An 11,724-nucleotide genomic window follows, 5' to 3' on the forward strand; every position below is an offset into this window, starting at 1 on the left:
AGTTCCGAATCTGAAGGCTGTACAGACTTGTCACAAATGACTAGACACGTATATAAGAAAAGCTTTATCAGTATTCTTCAATTTGTTAAATGTTTAAACAGGTGAACAAACATTTTATTTAGGTAATCAAGTAAACTAACAACTCTCGTCTCCGAAACGTACTCAACCTGGGAACACTTTTAAATTCCACAAATGCGAAATGTCACAGCGACAAGGATGACTCTCTCAGAACGTAACTTCTGACCAGACAGATAAGACTAGACAGCATCTCTTCGACAGTAATGTCGCAAAACATGTTATTTCCACGGAATGCAGTACACATGACCTGAAGCTTTCGTTCCGTGTCGCGTGTACGTGATGTTTCATCCTGTATTCGTTGTCATTAAACCCACATTCTGCTTTGATTAATGAAGACAAAATAGTTGAGTCTAAAGTCTTGAGTAATTGATTCCATACGCCACCCAGTCTACAATTGTGGATCTTTGGTTATTTAACGAAGCTCTGTGAATTTGAGAGACAGTTTGGTATCGAATGAGCTGAAAGGTCTGAACTGGGTAGGACAGAGGAGGAAGTGGATGTGATCTCTTCCATTGCAGGCTATTATCGTCTGAAATGGTTCAAAGAATCCACTAAAAAAACTCGATCATGGTGCCACATGCATTGAAGTCACGTGACTAATGGTTCCACCCGTCGTGTTTGGTCTGCTCACTAATGACAATGATGGCAAAGATTAAAAGATATGATTCATACATATTTTACAGAAATAAAGTAAGGAAATGTGAAATGGGTTCAACGGCTAGGAATACAGTCTGTGGTGGGTTCTGTGAACACGGTTATGAAAGCCGGGATTTCCCAGCCGAATAAGAATCAGTCTCTGTGCCAGACTAAACAAATTCAATGAACGCTCGCGAAACAAAGCAAGTTGTTATCTCTAGGTTGATAAATGGAATGTAATCGCTTCTCTGATAAGACTGCTTACACTGCACGTCCAGGTTAAACACAGCCATTGTATCTTATGAACAAGTAACTTAACTGTTATATTAAATTATTACGACACATTGCGCAGGGATGAACAAAATTTCCGTTTGCGGAAAAGGGATTCTCTTTTGAGTTAGTCACGTTATTTTAATTGCAAAACTTCCGAAATGCCTTCGCAGGCTGGCCAATTTCGCCTAAGGTTTTTCATAGGATTGCTCTTTTTCGTAAGAAGTTTTGTTGTCTTCATAAATTAAAAACCGGAAGTTTTATAAATTCCAATCCTAGTATGCCCGGTTTTACTTTAGAAAGAAACATTTTAAACTCCAAACAGGCATACTAAACTTAAATTTGTATTATGTGGATTAATTACAGTTTAATGCTTGTCGTGGATACATAATTAAACATGTCTGACTTTCAATCGCAAGGTCTCTGGATCACAACCCAAGTTCAGAATTCGTAATCAGACCTTCGAATTCACACACACAAGATAAATGCTTAATGCCTTCGAAATTTATGTTACGCAGTCTCGAAAACAAACGTATTAAAGCCCCTTGTGTTGGTCTTTAAAGCGTCTGCTATGGGAAAGTATAGTGCTCCATTAATGTATGTTGTGCATTAACCAACTAGAGACATTTGTTTTTTTACTGTGTACAGCAGTTTTAGTAAAGACTTTTGTAATCTTCATGTAAACAGTTGTTATAAAGTGCGTGCACTAGGCGTAGAAGTTTTAGGCGGAAGTTGTAACTTTAATCTGGACAAATATCTTTCTTTTCCGACGTCTTGATTCTGAGAATGAACTTCAACAACGAAATACTTCCCACAGTCAAGATGTAAGATTGGCTCATGACGAACTGACTGTGTAACTAAACCAAATCAGAGTAAATAACGCGATATGCCCAATTGCTAATGTTCAGGTTTCCCTGATGTTTGTTCTCATCCACACCGAAATGCAAATTCCGTGCCTTTCTGCTGGTATAGACGCCGCTCGTGAGGTACACCTGATCTGGTTCGCGTTTGTCATCGTGGTCTTTGGCTACAGTGATTATTTGAATGGAATGAAGTGTTATAAAGGATCAGGAAGTGACGTGTACATCCTGTATCAAGGCTTTATCCCAGAATTAGGTCGTAAGTGGGGAACTCTGTGATAAACGGTAATCATGGTTAAGTAGTTCCGGTCGGGATTTAAATCTGATACTAATTGAAAGTTGCAGATACAGAATATCAATTGGAGCTCGGTCATAAAGTTAAGCATGAACGTCCACTCGTTCTTCGTTATACGCCGAATTCGTGTGTTGGTTGAAGAGAGAGCCAAATATACAGTTCCCACCAATCACAATAGCGACCAAACAAACCTAGATCGTTTTAGAAGACAATTGGTAATTTCGAAATTCTTGAAGATCTCGTACATTCTGCACAAAGAAACCTCAGGAGCTTGAAATTTTCTAAGTCGCAAACCGGAAATGATGTAAGCGTACAGCTGGCGTCAAAATTTCATCATTTTTGAACTCTTCATACTTGTCCATATTTGAATTTTCTCTTCCTTTCATTAATTGCAGTGATTTACGGCACATGTTTGTTAAACAACAACTCCTACATGTCTGCCTAATTTTAAGAAAAACGATAATTAATATTAATTACTTTTCTGAGTCGCGTGACTAATTCTGGTGAGAACGCAAAGCTGAAGGCTACATTTCTTTCAGTTGGTCGTGTTCTACCGTACGCAAGACAAGTGTTCAAATTAAGTTTGCGTTCGTGAGTTCTTATCCCGATTTCTAAATTGTATTCCCTTTCAACGATTATGTTGTGTTCATAAAAGTACTAATAAAATATTATTAAAGCGTACGTTACGTTTATAAAACATTAGTTAATATGTTACCCGGTAAAACGGAAGTTTCTAAGGCCTGGCATATTTAATAAGATGTCCAGAATCCGCGAACCTCGTACACAGATCTTAATCGTCTCCACATGGACTGAATTAGAGATCGCACATAAAGCCGCTATGAAGCAACTTAATCCCAAGCATCTGCCAGAAGGCTCAGAGCAGCATCTCTGTTTGTCGGAGGGAGATTAGGCCAGGTTCCTCGCATGGGTTTTTCGTCTCACTATTCTCGATGGGGTTCGTATTAAGTGTTCGTGGAAGCTAGTAAAAGATTTCGACAGCCAATCTTGAACAACACGAAAATCGTGAATGGAGAATGGTCTATCTGGAACTGGATTACTCCATCGAAATAAACCATTCTTACAGATGACACCATTACGTGTTTTAAGATTCGCTTATATTGAAGGCCGTCTAGATGCTTTTCTATATGATGGAGTATTCCAGCATCTTTATGAGAAATCCAATCCCAACAACGAAGACAAGCGACCGCTACGTATGGATGATAACTCATAATGAATCAATGATACAAAGCGATGTTAAAGCAAACCCCTTCTTCACACTAAGGGTTATAACTAACCACTGAAGTTTCAAACGAGATACACAGAAGGGTCTATCAAAGTACACTCTACGAAAACCTTCAAATCTCAGTTACATAAATGAACCGTAGGCCTACTAATGTCCAACTCAAATAACACGTCAGACATACGAAAAGTAACCTATGAAATTAATGAACAGCGAATGTTGATCGTCTCAAAGTTGTGTTCGATTTATAATTGAGTCAATTCCAAAACGAATATGAGATTCATGGTTGAGGATCGGGAATTATGAACATATTACTAACGATGTCAGGCCTTAAAATATAAATTTTAAGGTCTATTACACTAAATAACGTTTTGTATAATTAATAGGTGTAATTTACAAAACGAAAATGCTTCTAGAATGTTTCGAGAGATAAAAATTGCCTGTTTCCAGTCAGACTCAAATAGGAAAAATTTAAGATAGAATGCCAATGAACAGCAGATCACGGAAAAGTGAAAGAATGCTCTCCTCTCTCGCACTTCTAGCTTCTCCAACGCGGCACGCATAATGCAGTGATAATGTAAGTGATAATACTGACAATTACCTGCGAGTCGTTAACGAGAAGTTACTGCACTGCGTGTGATTTACCGAGAACCAACAATTAAGTAGTCTCTTTTAAATATCACGATTCCAAAATAAAATTTTGAAATATATGTAGTTAAATAATACAAAAATACACATTTTAATTGTTATATGCACAAAGAAAAAAATGCAGGCACTGGGATCCGAACTCACTTCAACATTAACCCCCAACAATAGAACTCGCCCACGAGAGTAAACAAGGCCAACATCGAAATACAACCTTCAGAAAATTCATTACCACCAATTCACGTTTTTCTTCAAATTAGGCAGACATGTTGGTATCGTTGCTTAATATATATCTGGAACGAATAATTGTAGTTAATAAAAAGCAGAGAAAAGCTAAATACGGACAAATACAAGATTACGAATGCCTGGAATTATGACGTCAGCTGTGCATTTACATCATTTCTGGTTTGGGACTTAAAAATTTCAAGCACTTGGCTTTTCTTCTACAGTGTATACTATTGATTTTGATAAAGCAAGGGTAAAGCTGTCCCTGGTACTAAGCACTACGCCAAGAAGACGTAGGCCTATGGGGTAATGGAGGTATAACTCCACTTACTCTTGACCTCGGTACTAGATGGATCCGGTCACTCTGCTCTTGTCTTTTGATAATTCTAAGAATCAGAACAAAGGACCTGTTTCGTTCGTTATTTCCCCCTGAGCCTATCAAACCCTCATATGGCGGCAACATTGATTGTATTTCATCACTGAAACATAATTATGTCGCCTGGATGGGTGGCAACCAAACATGCTTCTGTGTAAAATGTGTCACATAACACACCCGCTTGCTTCTTCCTGCGCTGACGGATGAGTGAAGTCCATAACTAGCTCCACGGTACACAATCCATTTTCAGAATCTAATTGTAGCTCAGCTGGTCAAAAATTCTCCGCCTTTTATAGAACCCGGATGTTCATTACCGTATCCAAAACAGTCCTGAGTCACATCAATCCATATATCCTATTTTTTAAAGATCCATTTTAACATTACCCTACCATCTCCAAAATAACCTTTTTCCTTCAGAAATATTAAAATTCTGTAAGCATTTCGCCAATGCCTGTTATATGACCCGTCCATTTAATCCTCCTTCTTGTAATAAACTATAGAAAACCCTCGTCCAACGCGGTGCTTTCGGCAGAGCAAATAAACAAAAGAATCTTAATTATACCGTAATATTTATTTATAAACAAAGTGTATAATATTTTTCGGGGAAATACGCATTAAAGCACCAACGGAAAGTCAGGCTTTAAAATAAAATATAAACGAAATGTTAGGCCGAACTACTGCTCTGCTCATTCCTAACGCAATTTATCTAGAATATTTATTTTCTCATGTACTATCATAACCTTGCAACTTTTCTCTGTTTTGTGATAACTTTTACATTTACGTTTCGATTCCATAATGGCATCCATGGGCAATAACATAAATATTAAAATACGGTAAAACAATACGATTTAAATTAGCACGGTAACAGCGTTAAGTGAGACTGAGATCGTGGGTTACATTCAGTTTGTATAACAAGACGAAGAGGGGGTGGAAGACGCAGGAGGAATTAATCACGCGAAGACTTTTAAGCTGAATATTTGCGCTCTCAAGTCTGCCGAGTTGATTACACAAATACGTAAGCTAAAGCTAAACCCGTCTTTAGCTTTTTAAACAGCAGTGGAATATTTCGTGTGGCAGACAGCATACAGTCTAAACTCGCGTTAGAGGAGGCTTTACTATATATCAGTTACATATGTAAAAATTATATAAATATATATTTAATAAATACAACAATAAAATTAACTGGACGACCGGGGTTCGATCCCCGACCGGGGCAGAGGATTTTTCCTCTAGCCTCTGCGTCCAGACCGGCTCTGAGGCCCACCCATCCTCCTATCCAATGGGTACCGGGATCCTTTCCCGGGGGTAAAGCTCGGACGGGGTGTGATGCTAACCACTCACCCCCATCTAATGCCGAGGTTACGAATGAGTAGACACTCAGGGACGCAGAACTCCCGTGGAAGGATGAAATACGTCATAAATAAATGACCTCCAGTTATTTCACCTCAGTTAAACTGACAGCTTGTCTTCATGTGTGTGTAAACAGCTGTTAATGATAAAATAATTTACCTTAATTACACGAAAAGCTATTTAAAGACCAATATGAATCGTATATCATAATTTGCGCGATCGTGTAACCGCCCTAATTTGAAAACAGAAAAAAAAAAATGTTCACACTTCTTTAACACAAAGCGTGGATTTACGGGTAAGACGTGGATCAGGAGAGGGCCAAATTTTAACTGCATTATAACTAACCAGAGGTGAGGAGCGTGTCACAAACATTCGTGTGATTATGTACAAAAATTTTGAATTCCACTGTGACGGTTATGTTAGTATGAACAGAGTTAACGTAAATTTGCCAGCGTTCTTAAGGGCTAAGCCATGAAGACGTAGGGGGAGTTGAGATAAACTTCAGCACATATACAACCTGATTTACAATTTGGAAATGGTTAGGCTCTGGATAGAAGGCTGGGTGGGCCCCACAACCAGTCTAGATGTGATGATCCCTGTCCCTGCCTGGAGCTAACCCCCCTAGTTTTTTACGTAAACAGTCGATCTACTGGGTAAGCCATACCGGTTCATACAAATGAATTTTGTACGACATATCTATCAGAAATATTTTTCCATCTGCTGAATACTTATTTCAATAAACCTAAACTCTATTTTGGTCTGAATCCAATAAGATCTTCCATAGTACGTAATTTGGACAAAACTCTATAAAAGCACTTAAACGTTGGTAGACCTCTACCATACGACACGACGCTACAACCCAGAGGTCAGCCATCTTCTATGAATGTAGGAAGTAATTACAGATAGCCTTCGATTTGCGTCCGTTTAATTTACGCCGATTCAGAATAACGCCTATTTTGAAACCAGCAAGTGAAAAAACTTATTTTACTATTATTTATAACGTTTTATAATGTATCTCGTACTGATTCTTATACTAAATTGTAATTCTTACATCGCTGATTTTGAATAAAATTTATAAATACACTAATCTCTGCAATTACGTATGTTTCGTTAACGCAAATTTGCTCCAATGAGATCGATGAATCGGTAAAAGTTGATTGTGAAATGCAAACTTTTGCATATGCGAGTTTGCTCTTATGCAATTTCATTCCTATCGCTTTAAACTTTCAAAGGACTAATTTAATCTCTGCGGAGGTACCGGGGTTATTTTTACTACGCGATTTTCTATAGGTCGGCGTCTTATATGAATGCAACTATCGCAAAACAGCAGAGATGACCATACACATCACTCACATGAAAGAATTGAAATCAATCGCGTGGACCAACGAATTGCCGATTGTAAGTGTATAAAATGTATTTTTTAAATTACCTTTATTTTATTTACGTTTTTTCAGAGCTTTAAATGTAATGCCATTATATTACTCGTCAATGTTTGGGTGCTGGGAACTCATGTCATTGACTTCCCACTGATTTATATTATAAAAGAGTTTCAATTTACGCCGATTCGTCCAGGAACGCATCCCCGGCGTAAATCGAGGGCTACCTGTACCTGAATTAAGTCGGGAGATACCAGTTTCAAATATCAGCCGGGGGTGGGGGGTCTAGATTTTTTAAAAAAATACGAATACTAACCCCCCCACACCAAACGAGCGACAACTTAACAGACAAAACAGCTGCATTCCAGGGGCAACCACTTCGAATTCCAGTCGAACGGTCACCCCTGGGTTTACTCGATCCCTCATACGCACCTCCGCCGTTCCTGAACACAAGGTACGGGAACCTCCATACATTTCCCAGTCCGACAGCATAGTTGAGGCACGACAGGACGAACTCCAGTTGGCTGGACCAAGCACCGCGCTCCTGCATCCTACCGCGACCGCTGGTTCTGGCAGACTGAGCGAGCGATTCCAGTGCAGTAATGAGGAAGACCCAGGTGATGATGACTTACTCGAATTCTCGATTAGAGGCCACCAGCACCGGATTCATCTGGCACAGGAAAGGCGGAAATGACAGGCTACTGTGAAAACGTGATGAATACCTGGGTTCCACGAAAGGAGGGGAGTATCTTGGCTAGATGAGACACGATAAGCTTATCAAGGACTCGGTTCTTATGGAATTGAACCACCATGACCACGGCGGTATTTAAATTCAGGGGCTGTGATTGCAAGATGCCGTAAATTCGAGGTAAGGAAAAAATGTAACTCTGGAATCAGATTTATCAGCAAATTTCATGCGCTTAAGAAGTGACAGGCGAGGGGAAGGTACGGTGTCGGTATTCTTAACCTAGGCACTAGATGGAGGTGAGCGACCTTCAGTTTCCGATCGCTTCACCTCTAGTGAGAGGGCTCCTGTTATCCATTGGAGAGGAGGATAGATGGCGGCCACATACAATCTACCTCGGCAGGGAAGCGAATTCCAGCCTGCTTATGGGTGCAAAATTGAATTTTGAAAGTCGCCGCGGTTTCTTTAAGCAGCCTTTTCAGTTGCGATGTCGAAACACTGACAGATATGCAAAAGTTGACAACCAAACCGAGGACCAGATTCAAGAATCACTGTGTTTGCGGTAACTCTCGTTATGAGGAAGTTCTTTCGAAAGCCAGATATTCCCCACTCAGAGCATGATGCGAGATCTGTAGTTGGGGAAAGTCAAATATCCTGTTTTTCCCCCCCATGAGTAAGCAAACTTCGTCGATATTTCCGGCCTTACACTTACGTCTGGTTTCTTTCTTTGTGAATGCAGGACTCATCGAATCTAACCAATCTGAGGATGTCACAAGTTATGTGATTACGAGGTGCCTTCAAAATCAGTTACCTCCCACATAATCCGACCTGTGTGCTGTCATCTACACACTCAAATTCCTCAATTGAATACAAACTTGAATCTATCAATACTAATGCTCAAGTAAGTGGGATTTGGGTCATAGCAGATGTCAATGACACCACATCATCCTACGGTCAGTGATTCATACTCAGGTACAACGAAAATACTGCAAATAATGAAACTAATATTCATTTTCTTGATCTGTTTGGACAATGGTAGGAATCCTTAGATGAGTGATCAGCCCAACGCAAGGCCTCTATCTATAAAAACACAGAAATAGGCGGACAAACATCCATGCCTTGAGTAGGACTCGAACCCATGGTCCCAGCGGCCAGGCGCACCAGGTCCATGCCTCAGACCGCGTCGCCACTGTGGCCAGCAATTTAAGTATATGCAATAAATAATTTGAGAATAATTAAAAATGTTGATATCTTGACACATTAACAAATATAAATGAGATTCATGATAAAATTAGGAGATTAGGCTCTGTTAATGCTAGTTCTTATTCCAATAAATAAGAGTTACCACTGTATATCTACAAGAACTCAAAAACAAAAAATGAAGTAATTTAGTCAGTTGTTTTGTATAAATGTCAAATGTATTCTCTTAATTTGAGGAAAGAACATAAATTATAAGTGACAGGAAATACAGAGTGATCAAAAAGTCATGCAACCCAATTCTTACATGTTCTGTCAAAAAAATAAATTACACCAAAATCATAAAAAAAACGTCATATTAAGTGTTGCAAATGTCCACTGTGTTCAGCAATGCATGTATTCACACGTTCCCTATACTTTAACACTTTCTGTCCTGCGTCATGGAAACGATTCACCAGATGAAAAATCATTGGTCAAAAGAGAATCAGAAAATGTATCCTTAAACTCATTCTGGCAAGTAAGAAGTTACCAAGTATTGTTCAACACTTGCGCAGAAGACACCCCGACTACTGAACGACAAATAAAGAACTGGCACAAGTGTGACGTCGTGCGTCTACTAATCCAACAAAACTGTATTAAATCGTAGCCACCAAAAAATATTTGAATATGGGTTGTGATTTTTCAATCACTCTATATGGACCTACGAATGACAACGTAAATCATGAGTTCAAGGAGTTACAAAACTATGATTTACACAGGTCAACTATCGTTAGAACACGCTACAATAAGCTCGGAATGTAGGATGGGATGGATGGTGAATGGGAGGTTAGTGGAACTGGATCAGGATTGTGTATAATGGTGGACTTTGATATTAGCAGTGATGACCTTTCAGATTTTTCTACCAGGGTTAGTATAAAGTCTATTGGCTAGGCTGTAACATCAGGTGGTTAGTTGGTAGCTGCTCACCGTAGTGGACCAGGTTCGTGTTCATCCGTGTGTGATTTGTTGTGGACAAAGTGGCACTTGGAGATGTTTTTTTCAGAGATTTTCGGTTTTCTCCCGTCAATATCATTCCACCGCTACTTCATATTCATTCACATATTATTTGTGGGGACAGACAATAGGCCCATTACAGATTGTAGTTCTCTCTAGACATAGTCTCATCCCACTGCAACAACAATTAAGTCTATCACAAGATAGTCACTTCCGTGATCTGAATAAACAGATTTTTATAATATTTGGTGTACGGAAGTATCTATAAAATATTAGTACAAATTGTGATATGTAGAATATCTTTTTATATGGATATCTAAATACATTATGTTTTAAACTAAGAGCGAGCACGACTAAAAATTAAGGAGTCTACTTTCTTAACTATCACAGAGGTATTTTGTTTTGTACATTTAACATCCAAAACAATCTTCTTGTCCTCATGTTTATCCTGAAGTCACAAAATATTTCTGGTTACTCAAACTTCCACTAAAAAGCTGGTACAATGAACAGCTTCAGTAGCTGGAAAGTTGCCTGTTACAAGATGCAACTTCTCTGAAGGGCTCTAATATTCATTTTAAATAACTTCATTACAATGTATTATGTTTGACACTGTCCTTTCTCAAAGCTGACCTGAAATGATTTTTTGCCCTAAGCAGGCCTCACATGTTGGTAACACAACAAAGTAATTTTCAGTATCCCAATAGTTCTCTCAACTATTCATGTACTTACATGCCTCAGTACTTGTGGGTTATCGGGACACATCGCTTTAAAAATAGGTTAGGTTTGGTTTAGTTAGGTTAGGTTAGGTTTGGTTTAGTTAGGTTAATGTGTGTGTGTGGATAAATGACATATACTTGATGTCATTTTTCCACACACATTAACCTAACCTAACCTATTTTTAAAGCGATGTGTCCCGATAACCCACAAGTACCCATGCCTCAAAGAACACGTACAAATACAAAATCATCTCTAATATCAGCTCCCGATTCTCAGTTTGGTGGCATACGACTTCTTGAAGCTGTAGATACTGCAGAGCTCACAATTTTGTTTCAATGTGAGCTGACTTTAAGTCACAATAAAGATACAAGTGGCATAAAAATTTTCTGGGACTTACTTCTGAGCATCAGTCGTCCAACTCTCCATTCAACAAAATATGTTGTTCTCGTGTCTTCCTTTTGCACGGCACCACGTATATGAAATGTTTCTATTATTTTTATATTCATTCCTTCACAACACTGCAAAACTGGGTTACTCTTAATAAGTATGATGAATGAATGGTTGGAAGAAAAAGGGGTGGGTGTGCACAGTGCTTTATAGCTCTACAGTGCCAGAGAGTGGGTACAAAATGCTGTTTCATCATCACAAAAGAATATTATTATAAAACAGTAACTAAAATAAATTATCTCATCTAAAATGAAAATACAATATAAAAAATAAAAACAAAAGACTGAACTATAAGAAATTTCTGATAGTCTTAAAATAGATGAAACAACTGTTC

General features: G+C 38.7%; 1 protein-coding gene across 3 annotated transcripts in view; it reads right to left on the reverse strand.

The window, feature by feature from the left end:
- The window catches only part of LOC110831481 (sodium- and chloride-dependent GABA transporter 2-like), a 29,398-nt gene extending 17,714 nt beyond the window's left edge, over positions 1–11,684 (reverse strand). For all 3 annotated transcript variants that reach the window (XR_015533827.1, XM_087343671.1, XM_022067514.2), the window contains exons 1-2: positions 10,200–11,684; positions 7,784–8,021 (exon numbers count right to left, since the gene is read on the reverse strand). Coding sequence is in view for 2 of the 3 variants with exons in the window: in XM_087343671.1 (XP_087199797.1) it covers positions 7,784–7,901 (118 nt within the window). In the remaining variant the exon portion in view is untranslated. The remainder of the gene's footprint in view (positions 1–7,783; positions 8,022–10,199) is intronic.
- Between the last annotated feature and the right edge of the window lie 40 nt (positions 11,685–11,724).

Source organism: Zootermopsis nevadensis, unplaced genomic scaffold, assembly GCF_977971745.1.
Source record: "Zootermopsis nevadensis isolate Lab colony 2312 unplaced genomic scaffold, Znev_1.0 Znev_ptg000006l, whole genome shotgun sequence".
Classification (NCBI taxonomy): domain Eukaryota; kingdom Metazoa; phylum Arthropoda; class Insecta; order Blattodea; family Termopsidae; genus Zootermopsis; species Zootermopsis nevadensis.